Source organism: Periplaneta americana, chromosome 14 (genome assembly GCF_040183065.1).
Source record: "Periplaneta americana isolate PAMFEO1 chromosome 14, P.americana_PAMFEO1_priV1, whole genome shotgun sequence".
Classification (NCBI taxonomy): Eukaryota; Metazoa; Arthropoda; class Insecta; order Blattodea; family Blattidae; genus Periplaneta; species Periplaneta americana.
Window position 1 is genome coordinate 147,417,731 of NC_091130.1, and position 26,053 is coordinate 147,443,783.

Consider the following 26,053-nt stretch of genomic DNA (forward strand, 5'->3'; position numbering starts at 1 on the left):
TTTCTCCCCATTATTACATATGCTAGTGGATTGTGGTGATTTTTTAGTTTGCAGGTTGAATTTTCTTTTCAAACTTCGTTTCGAATTTCGATACTGACAAATACTACAAATGATACTGATTTTGTAACTGGTATGTTGACAGCTGAGACAAATATCGACAATATTTGTCAGTACTGCAGTTCCACGAAATTAAAATTGTACTAGATTTCTGAGCTGGTTACTGGAAGCTAGTGAAATTTGAACATACTAATAATTAATTAATATCAGTATTAATATTAATACATAATAGTTACTTTGTGTGTTGCATTGTGGTTATAATTCAAGACTATAGTCAGGTAAGTTTTCGGAGTTAGTACTAATAATTTCATGTGGTCAAACAAAATATATATTTAGGTTAGGTCTCGTGAGTCAATTGTTTAATCAAACCAATGAATTTCTTATTGTCAGACAAAATACTTGGCATGTTGATCCCTTTCTCGTATAGTTTGCCTACGAAAATGTTACAAATTATTGAATTATTTAGAATAACCTTCCAATATAAAGTACGGTAAGTAAGTAATTTAGTATGTAGGATTGTGTGATATATGGTAACAGTTGGCAACACTGACAAGACTGCAATATTTTCTGTTTAGGAACTGTTCTTATGTGACCCTCGCTATAAAGTTTTATTTTATTGGGTTATTTTTACGACGCTGTATCAACATCTAAGGTTATTTAGCATCTGAATGAAATGAAGGTGATAATGCTGGTGAAATGAGTCCGGTGTCCAGCACCGAAAGTTACCCAGCATTTGCTCGTATTGGGTTGAGGGAAAACCCCGGAAAAAACCTCAACCAGGTAATTTGTCCCGACTGGGATTCGAATCCGGGCCACCTGGTTTCGCGGCCAGACGCGCTGACTGTTACCCCACAGGTGTGGACTCTCACTATAAAAAGGAACATAGAAGAATAAGGTCAATTAGAGAAAGCTTTCATTAATTTATATTTGTTTTAAATATTAATGACTTCATGCTGAGTTCTTGGCAATAAACTCTCTTGCTGTCCAATATAGGAGAGATGTAGCAAAAAGTATAACCATTTTTTTGTGTTGTGGTAGTTATATCATGTACATGCAACCCCCAAACTGTTTGGAGGATCATACTTACTGTTGGTTAGGGGGTCCATATGACCTAGCCGGGAGGGTTGTTAGACAATCAACCAACCATATCCCTGCTTCAACACTTAGGGGATGCTTATATATGCAGCTAAGCATACTGAAATGGAATTTTCTCCATTTTTATGGAACAGTTATACTTCTGTGACTTAGTCTCCAGAACAGGGGTACAGAACTAGCGAGAGAGGGAGCATGGGGAAAGCGTTAGTTCCCCGTCCACAGTCCACCGGCATTGAATGACGTATCTGTGGCCTGTACCAGGGCGGCTTTTGGGGGTAGTGCCAGTGTGCCATGGCACCACCAATGAAAGAAACAAAAATAATATCCTAGAAAGCAGTTTTAATAGTTTATACGTTTTATTCGTATTTCATTTGAACGAGCGCGCGCACATATCCGGACGCACTCTTGCAGCGTTTTTCCGAACGTTGGAGCCACTTCGCTGAGGCACTACCTGCGTCCATATAACACTGTACAAAAGGCTACTGCTTCTAGTTTATATGCGTTTCTTATGGCAGACTTTGAGCCGAATTCAATTTGACTCAGTAGTTAATATTCCGCCCGCTAGAGCACAGTAATGCAGAAATTTCGCTAGATGGCAGGGTTGTTGGAGACGTTATTTGTCTATGAGTTGAGAGTTCCGCGCCAAATGTTAATGTAATGTTGCCAATTCAAAACTAATGCACATAACTTGGATTTGAATGTGTAAATTATTATCCATTTAGCTATATTGAACGCAGAGATAGTCATGGTTCTTTTTAGAAATATTTTTTCATATTATGTAAAACTGCTTGTTAATGTTGTTTAATATTTGTTTTATTTTACGGCAACTAAATATCACTACAATGTTGCTTCTGTTAACGATACATGAGATCTGTGCAGGACATGAACATGTGTTATTCAGGCCGCTGCCTTGGATTCATCGGCCTGTTAAAGTGCAAACGTGTTCGTTTATTATCTATGCCATTGTTTATCTCGTGTGTTTTTGCCAGTAATTTTACTAGTTATAAAAGTTATTCGTATTTGACTAACAATACTGTGACAGTTTTGATTGCCTGTATTTGTAAATTTCGTTATTAGTTTCGGAAATGTAATTGTAACTGTTACTAGATACATTATTAACTGTATACCTGGTAAAATAGCTGGTTTAATTAATGTGTTTTATTTAATATAATGCAAACGTGAACTGCGATTATTCATTTCACTAGGGTAATTTGCGTACAACGTTTTTCATTTTTGGCACCACCACCAGAATGTCTCACCGGCCGCCACTGGCCTGTATGCAATCACATACAACAGACACTGAATACAAATCCTCTCCTCTATCAAGTCAATGACATGGGGATGGAAGAGGGGTGAGTGACATCCAATGAGTGACACAATGCAACAATTGTCGCCCAGTTCTGCAAGCTGCTCCAGCACTTCATTTGTTAGAAACAGGTTGCACCACGGGAAGATGAGGGTTAGGTTTGAGTAGGAGAGATTATGGAATGCACTTCATTACTCCTTGCAACCTGTGCTAGTAAATCCTAATATAGGCATTAACTTGAAAATGTTGAATATGAGCAGATAACTATCCTTCTGTTTGAAATTGTCGAAGTCTGTGTTAAGTGTTCTTTTGTGTAAATTATGTATCATGTGTGGCCTATAGGTTTAACATTTTAAGAGTATATACAGTTTTATATAATATTCTTATTGAATTTGGTATTCCCAAGAAACTAGTTCGATTAATTAAAATGTGTCTTAGTGAAACTTACAGCAGAGTCCGTATAGGCCAGTTTCTATCTGATGCTTTTCCAATTCACTGTGGGCTAAAGCAGGGAGATGCACTATCACCTTTACTTTTTAACTTCGCTCTAGAATATGCCATTAGGAAAGTTCAGGATAACACAGAGGGTTTGGAATTGAACAGGTTACATCAGCTTCTTGTCTATGCAGATGACGTGAATATGTTAGGAGAAAATCCACAAACAATTAGGGAAAACGCGGAAATTCTTGTTGAAGCAAGTAGAGCGATAGGATTGGAAGTAAATCCCGAAAAGACTAAGTATATGATTATGTCTCGTGACCAGAATATTGTACGAAATGGAACTATAAAAATTGGAGATTTATCCTTCGAAGAGGTGGAAAAATTCAAATATCTTGGAGCAACAGTAACAAATCTAAATGACACTCTTGAGGAAATTAAACGCAGAATAAATATGGGAAATGCCTGTTATTATTCGGTTGAGAAGCTTTTGTCATCTAGTCTTCTGTCAAAAAGTCTGAAAGTTAGAATTTATAAAACAGTTATATTACCGGTTGTTCTGTATGGTTGTGAAACTTGGACTCTCACTTCGAGAGGAACAGAGATTAAGTGTGCTTGAGAATAAGGTTCTTAGGAAAATATTTGGGGCTAAGAGGGATGAAGTTACAGGAGAATGGAGAAAGTTACACAACGCAGAGCTGCACGCATTGTATACTTCACCTGACATAATTAGGAACATAAAATCCAGACGTTTGAGATGGGCAGGACATGTAGCACGTATGGGCGAATCCAGAAATGCATATAGAGTGTTAGTTGGGAGGCCGGAGGGAAAAAGACCTTTGGGGAGGCCGAGACGTAGATGGGAAGATAATATTAAAATGGATTTGAGGGAGGTAGGATATGATGGTAGAGACTGGATTAATCTTGCTCAGGATAGGGACCAATGGCGGGCTTATGTGAGGGCGGCAATGAACCTACGGGTTCCTTAAAAGCCAGTAAGTAAGTATATACAGTAGAACCCCGATTATCCATCACCCTATTAACTGATTGGTGGATTATCCGACTGTCTTTCTCTAGCTTTTTTCTTAGAGAAATATTTGGAGTATGCTACTCTTCATCTAGAGAAGGTTATTACAAGACTTTACCCTTACACAGTGTGGTTTACTGTTCGAGTTGTCGTACTGTATAACTTCTATATAAAATGTCTTCCACGGGTATCAAAAGAAATCGTGTTGTACAAAGTATAAAAAGTGCAAATAACAGTGGTTTGGAGAACGAGAAACTGTGGCTCATCTCAGAATACGAGATTGGAGTCACAACCGTGTGCAAATTAATAAAAATCAAGGATGAGGTATATAAAGTATGTAAATCTATAATATGATACTTCCACTATTCCTATTTTTCCACAGATATTTATTACAAGAAATTTTCTTGTCCCGTAGTTAACAACCAGACAGTGAATTTCTGATCCACTACCTAGCATGTTCAATACAAGACCATAGAGGGAACTACGAAAGTGTAAGCATTATTCACTAAATTTACGAAAATCTTTTATGATGCTGATTATCCGATTTTTTCAATTAACCGTTCAGCCCACCCTGTTCATTAGAACGGATAATAGGGTTTCTACTGTATTTTAAAGTAAGCCAGACTTAATGAAAAAACTGATATTGCCTGATAGAGAAAGTCATGTCATTTACGGTACCTTTAAAATAATTTCAACATGTGCACCTGCAGTGCCCTGGCAGATACCCAACCTATACTCCACCTCCATGCAGGTATTCAACTACATTTGCAGTGTGACACTGGCAATGACTTGATAAATCTTTCGTCGCAAATTATCTAAGTTCTCCACAGGAGTGCTGTACACTTGGTCCTTCACAAAACCCTATAGGAAAAAGTCCATTGGGATCATATCTGGGGAGTGTGGAGGCTAAGCGAGTGGTTGAGCCTCTCTTCCAGTCCATCGACTGCGGAATTCCTCCAAAAATTCTCGCAAAGTGGGGTGAGGCCTCGCCTTGCTTGAAAATGGTTCTAAGAGGTAATTGAGGCACAGTGTAATTTTGCAACACATCCAAATAATTTGTACCTATCACTGTTTTCTCAGTAAACATCCAGACAGACATACAAACAAAAATTTCAGAAATGCTATTTTTTTTTTGTCTTAATTATACATAGGCCTGTCGACCTGGTTGGCATGTTGGTATAGCGCTGGCCTTCTATGCCTAAGGTTGCGGGTTCGATCCCGGGCCAGGTCGATGGCATTTAAGTGTGCTTAAATGCGACAGACTCATGTCAGTAGATTTACTGGCATGTAAAATAACTCATGCGGGACAAAATTCCGGCACATCCGGCGACGCTGATATAACCTCTGCAGTTGCGAGCGTCGTTAAATAAAACATAACATTTTTACATAGGCCTAACAAATAAATGATGATAAAAAGAACCTTTATTTGGCTGTCTATTTATTATGAATCATGCAGTAAATGAATAGCATGTAAAAACAAGTAGTTGCTAGCTACAAGTACTTTCGCCTTATCCGGCATCATCAGGTAGTATATGAAATTAAATATACGTGAACGTAAAAATAGCAAGTACACCAAATAGGCATTTCAAGTATCGTAAAAACATATTAAAAGAGCATAAAAAACACTGCGTTAATAAATGTGTGCAAAAATGATGAAACGTATAAAATTGTGTACTTATAACGTGATATATCAGGTGAGACAAGTTAAATTTAATTAGGAAAACAAAACTATTAAATATTAGAATATGAGTCGCTGTTCATGTGAAGCATAATGAATGTACATGACTTAGTACCAATAAATTAAATTTCATACGGCAAACGACAATCATTTTTAAATTTAACGCCACAACTTGGCACTGCGAACGATCATGTGACCTGTTGCATATCCGGTTTATTGCATACTTTAAAAAAATGGTGTCTGCATTACCTATTAGAAATGTTTGTAAGCTACAAATGTCGACTGTTTTCGTAAATTGAGAATCCTTTCATAATTGAAGATCGGAAAACTGTTCGTCAGGAAAAAAATTGTGGAAAAATTATTCCTATTTATGCAGTTTTAATGGTTAATATTCTGGGGGAATTTGGTGGTTATACTTTGTGTGGTCAATTTAGTGTCGAATTTGGCAATAATGAAATTCCGACCTGTTTACTATAATCAGCTGTGTGCGTGTGCAAATAGAGTTAATAGAAAATAATAACGATGGTACAAAATGATACCTGTAATTCGACAAATTGTTAGTGCTTCAGTATTAAGGACAGGTACACGGTATTTCATATATTGATATCAATATCTGCAAACATATTAGAGTAATTTATTGTATCAATAATGTAGACATGCAGTACATGCACGTTCAGTGAATAATTTTGCCATAATAATATGTAAATATTTACGATTTTGTCTATTTTGTAATCCTCCTTTGACTTAGGTATTGGATTTTCATGGACCAGCACATGTTCTTGTTCTACGAAAACTACTATAAAAGCTCCAAAGGCATCGAGACAATGGCAGGTGAAGGAAATGAAACATGGTCAACCTACTCATTCCTCACATCCACATTTAATACAAGAAGGAGAGGTAATTACTATTTACTGCCATTGTTCAATTCATTCGAAATGTTTTGTCGATTTTGTGCGCAAAATCTCACGCGATAAACTAACATTTGAGGAGAGAAGAAAGAAATTGCAGAATCTATGCTTTAGTGAATAGTGAAGACTTCTAGACTGTTTAGCTGAGACCGAAACGGGTTAAAATGGCCTAATTTCGTGCATGGTGTATGGTAATGATGTTTTAGTTGTGTTATCTATAAGTATCATTCATTCTGGAGGAAAACCTCTCCTTGGATTTTAGAAGTTCTGAGCATGAATAATTATCCTATAGGCTATTAAATTCCCGACCCATTTATATGCGTAGATTGTTGCGGAGACTATAGTTTTATATGTTTTAGATTTTTAAAGTTTTACGTAGTTTTGGATGGTAGCGTAATGTTACGTTTGTTGGTAGGCTTGGTAGCGATCGGAGTAATTTAGTGAGGTTATGTTAGTTTAGCTTAGTTTTGTTAAGGTTAGATTACGTTAGTTTAGATTGTGATAGGTTATGTTAGGTTACTGTCGAAATTATGTTTTTCCGAAATTTGGGTTTGTGTTACCTTTCGAAAATCGAGGAAAAAAAGTTCGAAAATCTTGGCGTGGTCGTCCTCCAGAATTACCTAAAGGTATAGTAGGATCGCTCTTTGGATCCCCAGTTAAAGACAGAGGCTACCGCACGCTGAGCGGTTGTCTTTTGAAGTAAGACGGTCCCCCCAACCTTTTCTGTCCACTCGGGGGATGTGGTAATCTCTGTTTCCGCTTTCTGAGGCAAACATAAATGTTGCCAATTCTCCCCTGAATGCTAACACTAACTGCAGTCTTTCTTAATATGTCCAAACAATTCACAAGTGTTTTCGTTTGTTGTTTGAAAGTCTTCTGTAATTTTATTATTATTATTATTATTATTATTATTATTATTATTATTATTATTACTGTTATTATTTCCTGGAGTATATTCTACATTACTTAGTTTTTTACAACCCCAAGATAGCAATGATAGATGAACAGCAATTCTAAAGACATAATTAACTTTATTAGGACAATAATACTCATCCTCATCAAGGATATCAAATTAGCCATGCAGTGGAGGAGCTCGCTGCCTCATATGGACATGAAGTGTTATGATTTCCTCCGTACCACTGTGTTCTAAATCCTTTGGGAATGTTAAATGTTATGTTTTATTTAACGACGCTCACAACTGCCGAAGTTATATCAGCGTCACCGGTGTGCCGGAATTTTATCCCGCAGGAGTTCTTTTACATGCCAGTAAATCTACTAACATGAGCCTGTCGCATTTAAGCACACAAATGCCATCGACCTAGCCCGGGATCGAACCCGCAACCTCGGGCATAGAAGGTCAGCGCTATACCAACTGCGCCAACCAGGTCGATCTTTGGCATCAACTGAAGTCTTATGTTAGGAAAAACAATATTATCCCGACTTGAGTCTAGTGTGTTAACTTCTGCATGTTGGAGCTGCAACAATCGGTCCTCATAATTGGTCCTCCTGTGTTCAACATGCAATTAAAACGGAAGGGAATTATATGAAACACGACAGGGCAGTAACCAAGAGAGATTTGTGATTCCTTTAGGAGAGAGTGACGACGAATAGAGGTAAGAGAAGAAAAATGCCATATTTTATTACATAACATTTCAGATTTCGCTGCGAATTTAGACACGAAACACAAATTGACAATATTATTTCTGTGTTATTATTATTATTATTATTATTATTATTATTATTATTATTATTATTATTATTATTATTATTATTATTATTATTGATGTAGTCTAAGTATGAAATATATTAGTTTGAAGAAGTTGACCGTACAACGATTCTAAAACGTATCTTTATACACACAGTAACTCAAAATTAATCATTCATTAATTCGTGATTGATTGAATGAAAGTACAATTTGTTGTATAGAAATAAATATACGATTGTTTCATACCCACGCCACGTGGGGCGAAGTCAATGTAAAACGTGACAACTGCGCGCCTAGAAATTTCCGCACATGTCCCTTAATGACGGGGTGGACCGTGCAGAAGTTCTTCTAGCAACAAAAGAGACCGACTGGGGATCCTTTGAAAAATCGTACTATATAATGGCTCTGACACTCCAAACATTAGATAATACTAATGCCTTCATGGATTATTGTAATTTGGTGATCACTATTAACTTTGAATCATGACGCGAATTGCTATAATTTTGATAATTACTAGGCTATTGCTAATTTAAGCCCTTGTAACATGTATATTGAATGAATTGTATTGGAGAATTCAATCTTTGTTACTTACAGACAGTCACTTTGATGAAGTAACTCTCTGAAATCCAAGGCTACGAGAAGTTACTCCATCCAGACGAAGTCCCCAATTGTTGCTCGAACTAGTGTCAAGACTGCAAAACTAAACTTGAAACACGAGCAATGCATGCTATTAGGCCAAGCAAAAATGTCGTCAGGCATTCTTTCGAGATTACAGAAATCTAATGTTCCATTACAATCTGTAGTTACTGTGCATATAAGGTTCGGTTAAACCCTAGATCATATATGTAACAGATAGGTCAGCCTTATAGGCTTTGATGTTAACAACTTTTGTCAGGTTTACTACGCTGCCATCAAGTTGTTACATAAGGAGTCACGTCATAATTCCCATTTGAATTGCATTAGCGACTGTACTACCATCTCGTGTTCGTTTACGGCGGACTGGTGGCGATCCTGGTGGTTGTTCTCTTCAAAGTGCAGCTGATTTTAACCTAGCGATGAGTTATCTGTTACATATATGATCTAGGGATAAACGTGCATTGAGTGACTTCTTTTCCTATTGCGGATATATTATTATTATTATTATTATTATTATTATTATTATTATTATTATCTCTATAATTAGCTACGTTCAGCATGATGAGAGCATACAGTGTTCATCTACTCATAACTTACATACTTAATTACTTAAAAATGGATTTTACAGAACCCAGCTGGCTCATTGCTGCCTTCACATAAGCCTACCATCGGTCCCTATCCTGAGAAAGATTAATTTAGTCCCTATCATCATATCCCACCTCTCTCAAATCCATTTTAAAATTATCCTCCTATCTATAGTGAGGTTCACGTAAGTTTAGTTCCTAAAAGTCTAATTTGGCCGTCACTTCAGTGTTGCCAACTAATATCAGATATCACAAAAGAGGGTAAAATCACAATGCTACATATGGTACTGAAATAATAATAATAATAATAATAATAATAATAATAATAATAATAGTAATATATTATTAACAATAACAATGTCTTGGTTATATTTACCACATTTCATCTTTATATTGCGAGGAGTTTCTTAAATGGTTCAATAATTTATAAAATAATACGTTTTCCTCCTGGACTTCCTGGCATATTATGTTGGTAATTAGGACTAGTATGATCTATAATATTAAAATATATTTTGTCTGACATGAAATTTATTGCCTTGACTAAAGAGTGTACGATTCATGAGACCTAACCTAAAAATGTATTTCCTTACTTGCATTTTCATCAGTTTCCTATACTGCAAACCGAAATTATTGCTGCCAACATAACAGTTAGAAAATAACTAGCATTTGTAGTATTTGTACCCGAAATTCGAAACAAAGTTGGTGAAAGAAAATTCAACCTGAAAGCTAGAAAATCACTATAATTCACTATTATATGTAGTAATAGGGGAAAAATGATTAGGTTTCACCCTTGGGGTATTAAGTAAGCTGATCCTGACTATATGTCTCGGCCTCCCCAAAGGTTTTCGAACTAACACTCTATATACATTTCTGGATTCATCCATACGTGCTACATGCCCTGCTCATCTCAAACGTCTGGAGTTATACTTGTTTTTTTGAAAGATAGGACATGACAGGAGCGTTGCGATCGGAAAAACAACTGAATGTCACGTAGCGTGGTAGGCCTGTTGCTATGAGCGTACTCCGAATCTCACCGGTGAGCAATCCGATGGCATCACGGTGTTCCGAATTCCACCGATGACGTCATTGATGCACCCCCGGTGTCGCACCGGTGCCATCAACTTGCAGAGGTGGTGGCAGTCTCCATCAGCCGCCATCAGTGAATCTGATTGGTTCTTGTATAGGGCGGGAATTAGCAGACGAATGACATCGTGCACTGTTGTGTCATGGCGGTGTGTTCTGCTGTATTGTTTGTAATGAGCACAACGTAAAAACAATATGTTAATGGCTTATGAGCGAACATGTCAACGGACCAGTTATTACTACCGGTTCAAGAAATAAGTTGTTTATGCTCTCTTTTCTTTGAACGAGATGGGAGTACGAAAATTTCGCAAAATTTTGCTAGCGTAGCACAGACAACAACTTGTACAGTCGCCATGACAGCCATCGATCCTTCCAGCAGTTTTGTTCCTTATTTCGCTGCAACGTGACGTCACTGATGCCACCGGACCGGTGAGATTCGGAATACGCTGTATGGTAACAACGGTTGAGTTGCCAAACTTACCGTTCCCACGTGGCGAGTGCTTAATAGCTCTCTTGGCGACGTTTATTGTGCACACAATGTTAGTAGGCCTATTGGTACGTTTCGTCTTTGATTCTCTGTCGATTTTTGTGTTGTTTTCTTACCTTTGCGTCAATTGTCAATGAATGTTTTAACGTCAGCCATCATAACATCAATTGCTAGCTTCCATCAGCTGGCAGTGTGGTAGTCCATATTGACAATATAGCACTGTAGTTCCAAGTTTGGCCGCTAAACTGTCATGTCCCACCTTTCAAAAAAACAAGTATAATGGTTCTAATTTATCTATTCATAACACTTTAATATTTCAGCTTCTGCCTGGAATAAAACAGGACGAATTTCGAGAGAGAAGATTTCGACTGATGGAGGGAATTCACAGGCATGCCTCGAAACATGACCACAGCATGAAGCATCACCTTGTTGTGATACCTTCAGCGTCAAAAGTGTATATGACGGAGAAGATTCCGTACGTGTTTCGGCAGAACACGGATTTCCTGTACCTGAGTGGTTGCCTGGAACCGGACAGTGCTCTAGTGCTTACCGGGCTGAGAGGAGATGACCACGTATCAACTCTGTTTGTTCGCAAGCGCGACACGCACTCAGAACTGTGGGATGGACCACGTACTGCTGTAGAAGTCGCGCCTTCACTGTTCGGCGTGGACCAGGCTTTACCATTGACTGAACTGGAGTTGTTCATCACGTCTTTTACACGTGAACGTCAGAACTTCATCCTGTGGTACGATTTCATGCATCCATTCCAACCGGATGTTCACAGAATTCTACGTGAATTTCTAGGAGATACTTGGAGTAAGGTACATCTCATTCTGTAATTAGTCCATTCATAAATCTTACAAGCTTCCTCATTAATACAGTGTTGGCACCATGGTTGGGCGAGTAAATTACCTGTACGTATTTTATGTGTAATTTACATGTAAAATACGTAATGTAGAAAACCGTTCTATACACGGCGTAATATACTAACATTTATTGGTACTGACAATCTAAACATCTATTACGTCATTCCTTTTAATTCCTGATAAGAAAAATGTCTGTTGCAGCAGAAAAAAAATTTTTTTCTTTAATTTTATACTATAGTTTTCACAAATTATAATATTGTTTATACTTACTTTCATTCACTCTCATACTCAGAAAAATAGCAATGCTTTGCTTCCTTTCAGTTTGTTTGTTGGAAAACCCCCATAACATCCTAACTAATTTATTTTTTGGGAGACTTTATACACTTATGTCCCACACCGTGGCGTCGTGGTCTAAGGCATCCTGCCTAGGACTCGCATTACGGAATGCGTGCTGGTTCGAGTCCTCATGGGGGAAGAAATTTTCTCATGAAATTTCGGCCAGTGTATGGGACCGGTGCCCACCCAGCATCGTGATGCACTTGGGGAGCTACGAAAGGTAGCGAAATCCGGTTGCGAATGCCAGCTAAACGGCTGGGGGGATCATCGTGCTAACCACACGATACCTCCATTCTGGTTGGAAGATCGTCCACCTCTGCTTCGGCATGTGGGCGTGAGGCCAGCAGTCGGCTGGTCGGTCTAGGCCCTTCACGGGCTGTAGCGCCACGGATTATTATTATACACTTATATTATAAAACGCAACTAATAGTGAATAAACCTAACATTTAGCAACTAATATCACTTGTTAAATACATTTTGACAATTAAAATAAAATTAATTAAACTAAATAGTTTTTATTGATTCCCAAAAGTTTTGTTTTTGTTGTTTGTGGGGTTTTAAAAGTAAACGATTCTAGTGATAAAGGCCTTTTTGTAGTATAACAGTTTAAGGTAATTATTATGATTTCAACACAATAATTCATTAAGTTAAATATAGTAACTTTCCAAATTTTATGTGGTTAATGACTAATCATCAAAGAGTTGGGAAGCATGGCTGAATAGACTTTTTGTATGTCAGAACATAAATAAACTTATTTCTTCAAGCTTTGCTTCCACTATCATTACTATCTTTGTTGGTTTATGTTCACTTCATTCGGTATGTAGCCTACTGCAAAATCTTGTTAAGGTCTTCATTTGTTTAACATTAATTGGTAGCCTCAGGTTATAAACTAGGTTGGAAATTCAAACGGTAAATTTTTATCACAGACTGTACAAAATAAAAGAATAAAAATAAAAGTTCTTGGAGGTTTTTTACGTTTTTTACATTTATTACGTTAATTACGCATTATTTACATGTATTTTACTATAATGCAAATAACCTTTTTTTACATGTAAAGTCCCAACCCTGGTTTGCATCTGTTAGTTGAAGTACAGAGGCATAATAATTTTAAGTAGTCAACATAATATTTCTCCAGTATATCATAGTGATGACACTGAGGTCATATGTCGATATAAACCGTTAATACCGACAAAATGTTAAAAAATAAGGCTTAGGCAAATTGATCATTTTACTGTACAGTGAAACCTCTCATTTACGGACATCGAAGGGACGTAACAATCTGTCCGCATCTGGGAGGTGTCCTTTATTGGGAGGGAGGCTCCCCAATCTAATAGTAAATTTATAATATGTATTATGTATCCCTTCATGCTTTAAATGAAATGTATTAATTTAATTTTAAATACAGTATACTATGGTACATTCTTTGCAACTTTGCTCTACAGTAGATAAGACCGAAAAAGAAAAATACAGTACTGTGCCATGCAATTTTATTCTAGGTCTATAGTTATGCAGTACTGTAATTTACAGTTTTCAACTTAACCTTTACAGACGAAAAAGTACTGATTCAATATGAAAAACTTATCAGATTACCAGGAAACAATTGGCATTCATACAGTCCTCTCTGTAGATTGAAAACTCAAAAAAGTTTCATATCCATTGTTCAAGAATTAAAACAGAAAATCAATATCCCGAATTTAAAAGAAAACTTACAAATTAAACCAAACCCTTTAACTCTATGAAATATAGAATATAATCTAAATTTAACAGAAGAAATACTGAAATCAGAAGTAAACACTGAAATACTGAAACAATTGTCTTTAGAGACAATTAATATTAGGTACCCTCCACAAAACTGGCTTCATTTATACACCGACGGATCCTTGATCTCCAGAGAACAAGGTGCCGGTGCAGGTGTTACGTGCTGTCTCTTCTCACTTTATAGATCTCTTGGATATGGAACAACAAGTTTTGATGGTGTAATCATTGCAATAAGTGAAAGTCTCAGGAATCTTCTATGCCACATCAATAAATTTAGGAATGCAGTTATATTGTCAGACTCCAAAGCAGCTATTCTATCAATCATCTCTAAACACACACCTTCATCTCAAACAGCAGAAATAACTAAAATGCTCTCTCAATTAATATCACTCAATAAAAGAATTGTATTCCAATGGATACCATCCCATTGTGGAATCCTGGGAAACGAGAATGCGGATGCTTTAGCAAAGAAGGGCAGCACTGCTACTTACAGACCTGTTACTAAATCTATGTATTACTCTGTGTAGAGATTTATTAAATCTACATACTTAGACTTCAACAAACAAAATTTGATAACTCAATCCCAAGGGGAAAAAATGGAACTCTCTGCATCAAAATCTACAGTTAATTCCCGATTTGCCACGAAAATCGTCTGTAGCTGCATTTAGATTGGCCACAGGCCATGATTGTTTGGCCAAACACCTGCATAGAATTGGAATATATCAGTCCCCTAACTGCCCATTGTGCAACTCAAACCAAGAAATGGATTCGGAACACCTCAAAATCTGTGCTTCATTGGCTGGTCATGATAATATCTTTGAAAAATATTAGAGTGCAGGAGGTCAAATGACTTTATTGTCAAACGCCTGGCATTAGAAAACAACAACAACAACTTAAACTTTACATTCAAGTGCCATGTCTCTCGAAACAGAATAGCTGTTTGAAGTGAAGAGAATAATCCTACTAACCCTATATGTGTCGAATACAATTTCACGATCTCGAGAACCTTGGACCCATCAGACAGGTTAAATTTTATGACTTTGCTTATCCACCCGCTTCCAGCTAACAAGGGTAGCTGGCTGGGCTAGTGATAGCCTTATTGTCTTCTTTCGTGTTAAGGAATTTCTGTACAGTTCTCAAAACTAAATTTTCCATTTTTGTAACACATTAGGTTTTGAAATCCAAGTTCTGTCCGCAGTCAGGAGGTAAAGCAAGCTTTAGGACTGTGAAACAGCTGTCCGTATCCGTGTCTGAGAGTGTCTGTAAACGAGAGTTAAATTTATCATTATTTCTATATTATTTCAGTTGGGACATAAAAATCTGGCCATATATGAGGAATGTCCATATCTTGGGGTTGTCCGTAAGGAGAGGTTTCACTGTATTATGACTTGTATTCCACCCAGACACAAATCTGTAATACCAATTATTGAAAAATGAAATTTTTTCTTTTTAATAGCTTTTCAGAAACTAGAAATTGTAAAAAAAAGTGATTTAAGCCCCATTGATCTTGCACCGAAGTATTATGAAAATAAATAAATGCAAATTTTACTTCATACACTAATTTTTAGAACTCCCATGGCTTGGTAAAAAATGTAATCAGAGGCCTAGTTTTTTTACTGCTTATAGTACAGACTACAAGACAACTTTCGTACACCCTTACCTTTTGAATTTCGGAATTTTTTTTTTTTTTCAGTCCGCCTTTATGTACAATATATGTTATAACTGGAACTTGGGAAAATTCAGGTGCTCCAACTTTTGTTTCTGGGTCTACATTGTTACTACTATGATCTCACCAACTCCAAATAGCCTTCATTGTTAAAGAATTATATTAATTCTGGTCATAATAATTTCCTATGGGTAAATTTGGCTGATAGTGGAGTTGCCGTGATTTTCATCTCAGGTCGTCAATTGAACTTGTGCGCCGATGCCTTGGTTTGCATCTAGATGTGGGAGTCGCCGAAGCCATTCATCCATCGCCTCCGTCTGTACAAGTCACCGGCTGAAGTGGTGCTCATGAAGGCTTCCTGTAGGATAGCCAGCGATGCCATAGCTTCAACCATTGCCTCGTCCTACCCTGGCATCACTGAACATCAGCTCTTTGCACGCGTTGACTACGAGTGTCGCATGAGAGGGGCAGAGTACCTGGCATACCCACCCGTCGTCGCCGGTGGGGATCGAGCCAACATAATTCACTACATCAACAACAACCAAGTTGTGTCTGACAATGAAATGGTTCTCATGGATGCTGGTGAGTTAATGCTTTAGACCTATGTTAAGGGTCTAATATTCATATACAAAATATTTTTATAAAACGGTACTTAAAAACAATTAGGAGAGTCTTACAATTGATGGGTTCTTATTTTCAAGTAAATATGGTACTATTCCGAACTTTAGATAATTGCCCTTGTTCTTCTTGGTGTCCCATTGTACTCCTAGTATTCTCTTTGTGTGATCACACTCACATGTATAGTGAGGGTCACATAAAAACAGTTCCTAAACAGCAAATATTGCTGTCTTGTCAGTGTTGCCAACTGTTACCAGACACCACACGATCCTGCATACTAAATGACTTATTTACTTACCGTACTTTATGTTGGAAGGTTATTCTAAATAATTCAATAATTTGTAACATATTCTCGTAGACAAACTATACGAGAAAGGGATCAACATGTCAAATATTTTGTCTGGCAATACGAAATTCATTGGTTTGACTAAACAATTGACTCACGAGACCTAAAAATGTATTTTGTTTGACCACATGAAATATTAGTAGTCTACTAACTGCGAAAACTTACCCGACTATAATCTTGAATTATAACCACAACACAACACATAAAATAACTATTATGCATTAATATTAATACTTACTTACTGGCTTTTAAGGAACCCGGAAGTTCATTGCCGCCCTCACATAAGCCCGCCATTGGTCCCTATCCTGAGCAAGATTAATCCAGTCTCTACCATCATATCCCACCTCCCTCAAATCCATTTTAATATTATCTTCCCATCTACGTCTCGGCCTCCCCAAAGGTCTTTTCCCCTCTGGCCTCCCAAGTAACACTCTATATGCATTTCTGGATTCGCCCTTACGTGCTACATGCCCTGCCCATCTCAAACATCTGGATTTAATGTTCCTAATTATGTCAGGTGAAGGATACAATGCGTGCAGTTCTGCATTGTGTAACTTTCTCCATTCTCCTGTAACTTCATCCCTCATAGCCCCAAATATTTTCCTAAGAACCTTATTCTCAAAAACCCTCAAACTCTGTTTCTCTCTCAAAGTGAGAGTCCAAGTTTCACAGCCATACAGAACAACCCGTAATAACTTATAACTGTTTTATAAATTCTAACTTTCAGATTTTTTGGCAGCAGTCTAGATGACAAAAGCTTCTCAACTGAATAATAAGACGCATTTCCCATATTTATTCTGTGATTAATTTCCTCCCGAGTGTCATTTATATTTGTTACTGTTGCTCCAAGATATTTGAATTTTTCCACCTCTTCAAAGGATAAATCTCCAACTTTTATAATTCCATTTCGTACAATATTCTGATCACGAGACATAATCATATACTTAGTCTTTTCGGGATTTACTTCCAACCCTATCTCTTTACTTGCTTCAAGTAGAATTTCTGCGTTTTCCCTAATCGTTTGTGGATTTTCTCCTAACATATTCACGTCATCTGCATAGACAAGCAGCTGATGTAACCCGTTAAATTTCAAACCCTCTCTGTTATCCTGAACTTTCCTAATGACATATTGTATTAATATTAATACTGATATTAATTAATTATTAGTATGTTCAAATTTCACTAGCGTCTAGTAACCAGCTCAGAAATCTAGTAAAATTTTAATTTCATGGAACTCCAGTACCGACAAATATTGTCGATATTTGTCTCAACTGCCAACATACCAATTACAAAATCACTACCATTTGTAGTATCTTTTAGTATCGAATTTCGAAACGAAGTTGGCAAAAGAAAATTCAACCTGCAAACTAGAAAATCACCACAATCCACCAGCATATGTAGTAATGGAGTAAAAATGGTTAGGCTGACCCGGACTATAGTTCTACATAAAGATATACTGCATAGTAAAGTTACTCTCCTGTCGTTTCTTAGTATCCATATGGTTGAAGTAGTTTAAGTGTGAAGCGGTCGGACCTCGTTGGGGCGCCGAAATATGCAGCGGTCGTCTCGTCGTCGTTGCTGCCCACGACGCCTTTCCTTGCCCTCGGCTGCCAGCTCCGTCATATATGGAAAGTATCTCGAGGATGCACGTCGATGTCAATAATTAACTATGTACACTGATTAATTTGGGCGCCAGCCTCCTCGAGATTACTCCGGTAGAGGTATGAGATTCCCAAGTCAGCTGCAAAAACGGTCGGGACATGGGGTTTGGGAGACGTGCTCGTAGGTTGAAATGATGTAGGCGCACACCAGAAGTTGTTGGTAAGAACTATGAAAACGTTTATTATTATTATTAAGTGTTCGTTTCAGGTTAGCAGAAATGCGCGTCCAAGTGTATAATATCTCGCTCTCACTTCCCGCAAGTTGGTATACTAATTTCTGAGTTCACGTAATTATATCTTTTGTACTATAAAACACCAGTAATATAACGGACAGTTGATAACGTGATGAGAGGAAAGAATTCAGACTTATAATAATAATGCAACACACGACTTCTTACTACACCCACTAAAAAATTCTAAGTCCGTAAATTGTTATACTTCCGAGTTAGGTTTGCCGAGAATATGTGGAGTGCAACTTCTCCGTACGCGTTCTATATGCCTTCTGTCTATCTGCCAAATCTATCCCCTACTTTCAACCACCAAACATAGAATTTCACCCTCCTATCTATATATCACGTGCCTCTATTAAGAATCCTGATTGGCCATGAATACACTTACGTCACTTAAGACGCGTTCTTCAAAAATTGTTCGTTAACTAGAACATCTCCTACTTCCGGCGTCCTGACAATTCTCTGACATATACCAGATCATCTCTTTTGGAACCTGGCTTGGCGTCATCTTACTGACCACCCGCAGGCAAAGTCCATACATTCCCTCATCAGTCAACTCCACGCCTGGACACATGTTTCCTGTCCATCTAGCTTCCTTTCGGTCTTCCTGTCCACCTGTTACTTCCGTCTCAGATTTTGAAACTAACTTACACGTCCGCGCATCCTATCCATATAAGAATATTAACACGAAATACTAATCTAATGAAAATCTCCTTATCCTATACGAGGAACCGTCTCAAGTGTGTTAAGTTGGTAATGGTATTGTGATATTTGTGTGCAGGTTGTGAGTACCATGGGTACAGCAGTGATATCACACGTACGTGGCCTGTGAGTGGGAAGTTCTCTCAACCCCAGCGTGACCTGTATGAGGCTGTGCTGTCTGTGCAGACCGACCTGATCAGGCTGTGCGCCTCTCTTCCAACACTGGACAGCCTCTTCCACAGCATGTGTAGCCTGCTGGGACAGCGCTTGCAGGAACTAGGCGTTCTCTCTTCACGTTCTACTGAAGATGAACTTTCAAGGGTCAGTTTCTTATTTGAACTAACAATCTTAAGCTAGCTAAGATATAATAATTGAACGTCAGGCCTGTTTCTGCTTCTTAGCCTGATTGAGTTTTGGTTTGTGACTTTAAGAAGTTGGGGAAAAATATTTTTATCCAACCTGAAGTGTGATTAGTGTAATATGTAGCTAATCGACGATGTTTGCAATGGAGGAGGAAAAGAATTGGCCTCCCTACCCCATTATTTCCTGGCCTAGTTGCCTTTTGAATGATTCCTTATTGGTATCGCCCTAGATCATATATGTAACAGATATGTCGGGGTTATAGGCTTTGAGGTTAACAACTTTTGTCAGATTTACTACACTGCCATCTAGTTGTTACATAAGGAGTCACGTCATAATACCCATTTGAATTGCATTAGCGACTGTGCTGCCATCTCGTGTTCGTTTACGGCGGACGGGTGGCGATCCTGGCGGTTGTTCTCTTCAAAGTACAGTAGAACCCCGATTATCCGTCACTCTATTAACCGATTGGCGGATTATCCAACTGTCTATTTCTCTCTCTTTTTTTTTTTTTCAGAAATAAATAACTTATATGAAGTACTGTTTTGTACATCATATTAGTAGGTTCTACATATGTTTTTGCTACAGAATGTTATTACAAGTCTTCATTGTCACACAGCATTGTCTACTGTTCGAATTGCAGTTCTATATTATAACTTGTATATAAAATGTCTTCCACGGGTGTTAACAGAAAACGTGCTGTGCTAAGTATCGAAAAAAAAATAGAAATAATTGAATGGTTTGAGAAAGAGAAACTGTGGCTCATCTCGCATCAAAATACGAGATTGAAGTTACAACTGCGCGATTTAATAAAAGAAACAAGTATAAAGTGTAAAAAAGTATGTAAATATACAACATGAGATCTCATTAATTTTATTCCTATCTTTCCTGAGACAGTCATTACAAAGGGATTCCTTACCCCTTAAAAACCCGTCGTTGACAACCAGACTTAAAATAGTGAACTTCTAACCCATTACTTAGCGACTTAAATACAAGACCATGGAGGAAATTACAGAATCTTTCATGGTACGGATTATCCGATTTTTTCGATCAACTGTTCAGTCCATCCTCTTCATTACCACGGATAATAGAGGTTCTACTGTACTGCAGATTTTAACGTAGCGAGGAGTTATCTGTTACATATATGATCTAGGGTATTGCTTACGAGTTTAAGACCTGTCTTTGGACAGTTGACTAAACAGCAACACCCTAATAAAATAACCGGTTGCTATGTTGATATTTAATGCACAAAATTATCCTTTGTATTCATGTCACTGTTGCTAGGAACAAGGAGTGTTTTAGTTACTTGATGCTTTAAGCCAGTGTTCTTCAACCGCTGGGTCACGGCCCCCCTTTACTGGGTTGCTCAGGACTTTCAGTATGACTCTGTAAATATGTTGGGACTGGGTCCTCGTCTTATAGAAAAAGAGTTTACCGAGTTGCGGTCTCTGAAAGGTTGAGAACCACTGCCTTAAGCTATGATTCTGTTATGGCGAACATCGCTGAGTGCCCAACTCCATTCGATTAGCTGTATATGTAAATCAGGCATCTCAAGGCCAACGCATAAAAGTTGTTACAGAGAGCAAATGTAGATAGCGTAGTCAACTGAAGAGATAAGCACAATATCCGAAGATAGCCGATTGTTGATTATGTTACAAGCATGAGTGAGCTAAGTTGTAACTGTCGCGGGAGAAATTCCACAAAGCGGCACTTTTGAGTTGTACTGTCACAATAGACGGTTGTTTTCAGAAAGAATAAAATTTCTTAAGTCGCTTGCAGTAATAATAATAATAATAATAATAACAATAATAATAATAATAATCCATGTATGGTGGGTGCCTGTCACCACGGCACGGCGCGTCCTCATGTTGCAGATAGAGGAGACGGCCTCCAGATATGGAGGGTAGCTGCGAATATATTGAATAAGCAGTCGTGGACAGCCGATAAGGGGTGGTCCTCCAGCTTGGGGGTTGGGCGAAGGGCTAACAACCCATCACCGTAAAAAACAGCTTGTTACGAATCCCTACAGTAAGGATAGGGACCGATGGCGGGCTTATGTGAGGATGGCAATGAACCTTCGGGTTCCTTAAAAGCCATTTGTAAGTAAGTAATAATAATAATAATAATAATAATAATAATAATAATAAATGTATTTTCTAATTATATATTATGAATAAAAAGAAGACATCTGAAGCATGAAGAGCCATACATGTTACGTAATTATTTAAGCACAAGGAACTGGCTACCCTATCCCATTATCTCCTGGCCTAGTTGCCTCATAAGTGGTGCCTTGTTGATATCACATGTGAGGTTTAGACCTGTCTTCGGACAATTGACTAAACAACAAAATACTTCATTTCTAGTAAATGGTTTTTGATATCTCTCTTTGTTTTAAGTTCATACTATATTTAATAAAATAAAATTCAATTAAATAATAATAATTAAATTACAGTTAAACTTGTTGATTGTTAAGGTAGGTATTGTTATGATATGTCCTCTCAAATTCTTTTCTCAAGTCCTTCAGTACTTCATTATATTTGTTACACTGGTCTTGATTCAAATTAGGTAAAAAATTTTAAATTAATGAAGTGGTAACAGTTATCCACTGAAACTTGCAACTCCCACAATTTCGCTTTCCCTATGAAAGCTTTTATTTGTTCATAAGGACATTCTTTCTTCGGAGATGGAGACAAAATCGTAGCGGTTACAGATGTCTATTCAAACGCCACGGTCAATGACATCATCCGGAGATACACGAACTGCTCCCACATCCTGTTCCACTCCTACATTAAAAAAAGAGAGAGAGGAGGAAGTGCTCCGAGAAGGCCCTATTGAGACGTCTGATGTAAATATATGGAGCTAGTTTCTTTACAAAGTTTAGCATGGGATGCAGCGATCTGCATTGGCATTCATTACTCTGGATTGATTTGGCAGTTTTAAAGACTATACGATTGACTCTTCACTGTTTCCATTCACGGATTATATTTTCAAATTATTGTCATTATTTTGTAATCATTCGTTTAGCTGTAATAGATTTATTGGTTTGCTTGTAGGCTGCTTACAGTTTCTGTCCACATCACGTGAGCCACTACCTGGGGATGGATGTGCACGACACCGCTCTGATTCCACGCAGCATCCCTCTTGAACCAGGCATGATCATCACCGTAGAGCCAGGTAGTTCATTTTAGACGTCACCAATCACTAATATTAAATGCATCTAATAGCGTTTGAACAATCTTGCTTGTAAACTTCTGCCATGTATTAGTCCTTATGATAACTTATGTAAACTAGGAACATAAACCTCAAGAAAATATTCAAATTCCACATTTGGAAAAACAGTTCTCAGTACACCTTATTACGCAGGTATGTATCGTTGTTGTTGTCATTGTGTTTTTAATATTGTTACGTGTAGTTTATGAGAAAACTATTGAATGTGAAAGAAGTAAATTAAAGCCTTATTTTCTGTGTGAAGAAAATTGATTCAGTGTGCAATACCAGTACCAAGAAGAAAGTTCTTGAGTATCTCATCCTCAGGAAGTTTGCAAGACTCAGTTAAGGTAAGCATTTTATATTCTTGCTCATTTCAGAATTGAAACTAGACCCTGCTGTTTCCCTATTACCACTCTCAATTGACCTTAATGTGCTTCTTTGTTGGGAGATTATATTTGTCCAGTTGTTCACTACAAACCACCACAGCTTTTAAAAAGTGACTGTATTCTCCTACAAGATAATGTGATTCCCCATTCTCGCCTGATATGATTAATTCTTGTTTATAAAGATTAGGGAGACTTTTAAGATTTCACACTATTAACGAAACTAAAGCTACTCAGCTTCTTCGCCATCTAAGCATATCAGACCATTCATTCATAGTCTTCTGCCCAAGGGCGGATCTTTCACTGCAAATCCAGCATTCTCCAGCCTTTCCTATTTTCTGCCTTTCTCTTAGTCTCCTCATATGATCCATACATCTTAATGTCGTTTAGTCTATCATCTGATATCTTCTTCTGCCCCGAACTAGGGTGACCAGATGTCCTCTTTTGTCCGGACATGTTCTTTTTAGGCCTTTGTCTGAGGTCTGGGCGGATTTTTAAAAATTCAAGAAATGTCCTCCTTTTCATAACTTGTATCCCTGATATTTTGAAATTATCTGATTTGACTCTTTTTTCAAGTAATTTGCCTGTAGGTGGCAGCAGCATCAAATATACTCTTTGTCAACGATCGTAACTCTCTTTGCTCCCCTTTGTTATGGTCGTTGCTCACAGGTAGCTAGTAAATTGAGAGATCTAGGTGTGGATGTAAATCTAAATAGATATTTTCTGTCCACTTTAATAATTATATTTCCCCTGACTTTCATATGTAGCTAACTGTAAAATCATTATTAATTTTTTTCATAAATATTTTGTAATAAAATAGGTAGGCCTATTAACATACTTTTAAGTATGTTTAACTCTTCGCCCGTTCACCATTCCTTCCAGTGCATCCTTCAGTAGGCAGTTTCTTCTCAGCCAGTGATCCAACGAATTCCTTTTTCTCTTCCTGATCAGTTTCAGCATCATTCTTTCTTCACCCACTCTTTCCAACACAGCTTCATTTCTTATTCTGTCTGCCCATTTCACACTCTCTATTCTTCTCCATATCCACATTTCAAATCCTTCTAGTCGCTTTTCTTCACCTCGTCGTAATTTCCATGTTTCTGCCCCCATACAATGCCACACTACATACCAAGCACTTCACTAGTCTGTTTATTAGTTCTTTTTCCAAAGGTCTGCAGAAGATGCTCCTTTTTCTATTAAAAGCTTCCTTTGCCATTGCTATCCTCCTTTTGACTTCCTGGCAGCAGTTCATGTTACTGCTTACTGTACACCCCAAGTATTTGAAGCTGCCCGCTTGCTCTACTACCTTATTTCGAATTCGCACATTTACCGTCTTTATTTTTCTTCTGATGGTCTTCGTCTTGAATGTGGCAGAAATTTGACTTGGGTTGCTCAGCAGGTAAATCACACTGAATACTGGGTGTTCATTTCAAAGTGTGTCATGACGTCACTGTTGTGAGTCAGCGATTTGAAACGAGTTTCAGCTTTTATGTCAGAGAAGTTGCCTATTAATCAAGGCGTTCAATCTGAACTTGAGAACGTGTACGGTATAACTTGAACGTCGTAGCAACAGATGGCGGTCTGTACGGTCTGTGTGCTACCATAACCTCTTTCGAACTGTGTTTTGCGCGGGCAAGTCGTACGCAGGGTATTTGTTATCATCGGTTGCGTACAGCAACATTCCACAACACAAATCAAATGCTCCGTGTCCATGTTGACCGTCCAAGTTAATGTCAACAAATACGTAAGAAATCGTCTTAACCCTCTCCCCATATCCTGACAGTAAGAAAAAAAAACCCACCTCAGTACGTTTCCAAACAGTTCACATTCCTGCCACTACCGGCGTTACCGTACATATCAGCAAGTACTCTTCAGAATGAACGCTGTACTTGCTAGGCAACTTCTCTTACACATAAGTAATACGCCTCTGCGGAAGTGTAGGAAAATTGAATTCTCTAGGCTCATCGACTAGCCATATGATGGCATACAGCGAGCCATGACACACTTTGAACTGAACACCCAGTATATTTAACATTATAAATTGATGTTGCTGGTTTCTGTACGTAGGATACTGATGATTGCACTGTTTGTTCACTTCGCAGGGATCTATGTGAATCCTCTGAATAAGTTGGCTCCGCCACAGTACCACGGACTTGGAGTTCGGATTGAAGATGACGTCCTCATCACTGCATCAGGCCCCGTTGTTCTGACTGCTGGATGCCCTAAACAAATTGATGACATAGAGAAACTCATCAGCAATGCACACTCCATGGATCTGTGAATGCAGCTTTAAGATTAGTGCCAAATTATCATACCTGTGTGAGAAAATACATTGCATGGTCATTTCTTGCCAGTCCTGATTCTGTATTAAGGAATTTGAAATTTTTAATAGAAATGAGATGGTAACCACCATTCGTGTATGAAGTTGTTTTTAGAAATGTGTGAAAATGTTAGAACATAATATATACTGGTATAATTTGTAAATCTTAATTAATTTACTATCACGATCATTTTCCTTTTATGTTTTAGTCCTGAAAGAACTGTTATGGTCTACAAGAAATTTTCCATCAAAGACTTTCTAAGGTGACCCAATGGTCATTTACCGTTGATTGGTAATTTAAAATTACCCTAGGGATTCTGGATATGGCATTCGGTTCACATGTTGATGCCAGTTTTGTTGATATTGGTATATGCGATCTATTATCAGCACCATTTTCGGCTGTTCTAAGACGTCATCATTTCTTATCTGGTCCCACTTGATATAGTTAGCTATTTGCCACATGAATGTCTTTAAATTAATCTGTGTCACTTTAAAATGAATTCTTTTAGTACATGATGATGATGAGAATAGTATTATTATTATTATTATTATTATTATTATTATTATTATTATTTATTATTATGATTATTATT

At 37.6% G+C, this 26,053-nt stretch overlaps 1 protein-coding gene across 1 annotated transcript; it reads left to right on the forward strand.

Annotated features, from left to right (window-relative positions):
* The first annotated feature begins 6,022 nt into the window (after nt 1-6,022).
* On the forward strand, nt 6,023-25,561 carry LOC138713825 (xaa-Pro aminopeptidase 3). Its single transcript, XM_069846268.1, has 7 exons — nt 6,023-6,182; nt 6,350-6,498; nt 11,325-11,825; nt 15,909-16,212; nt 19,267-19,508; nt 22,601-22,721; nt 25,243-25,561. The coding sequence occupies exons 1-7, from the start codon at nt 6,134-6,136 to the stop codon at nt 25,419-25,421; spliced, it is 1,545 nt and encodes a 514-aa protein (XP_069702369.1). The 5' UTR covers nt 6,023-6,133; the 3' UTR covers nt 25,422-25,561.
* The last annotated feature ends 492 nt before the right edge of the window (nt 25,562-26,053 follow it).

Bases quoted from the DNA above. Each gene is read 5' to 3' on its own strand.
- LOC138713825 (XM_069846268.1), top strand. From the start codon at position 6,134: ATGATACCTGTAATTCGACAAATTGTTAGTGCTTCAGTATTAAGGACA. The intron at 6,499-11,324 runs GTAATTACTATT...TTAATATTTCAG, and splicing joins ATTTAATACAAGAAGGAGAG to CTTCTGCCTGGAATAAAACA. The intron at 16,213-19,266 runs GTGAGTTAATGC...ATTTGTGTGCAG, and splicing joins AATGGTTCTCATGGATGCTG to GTTGTGAGTACCATGGGTAC.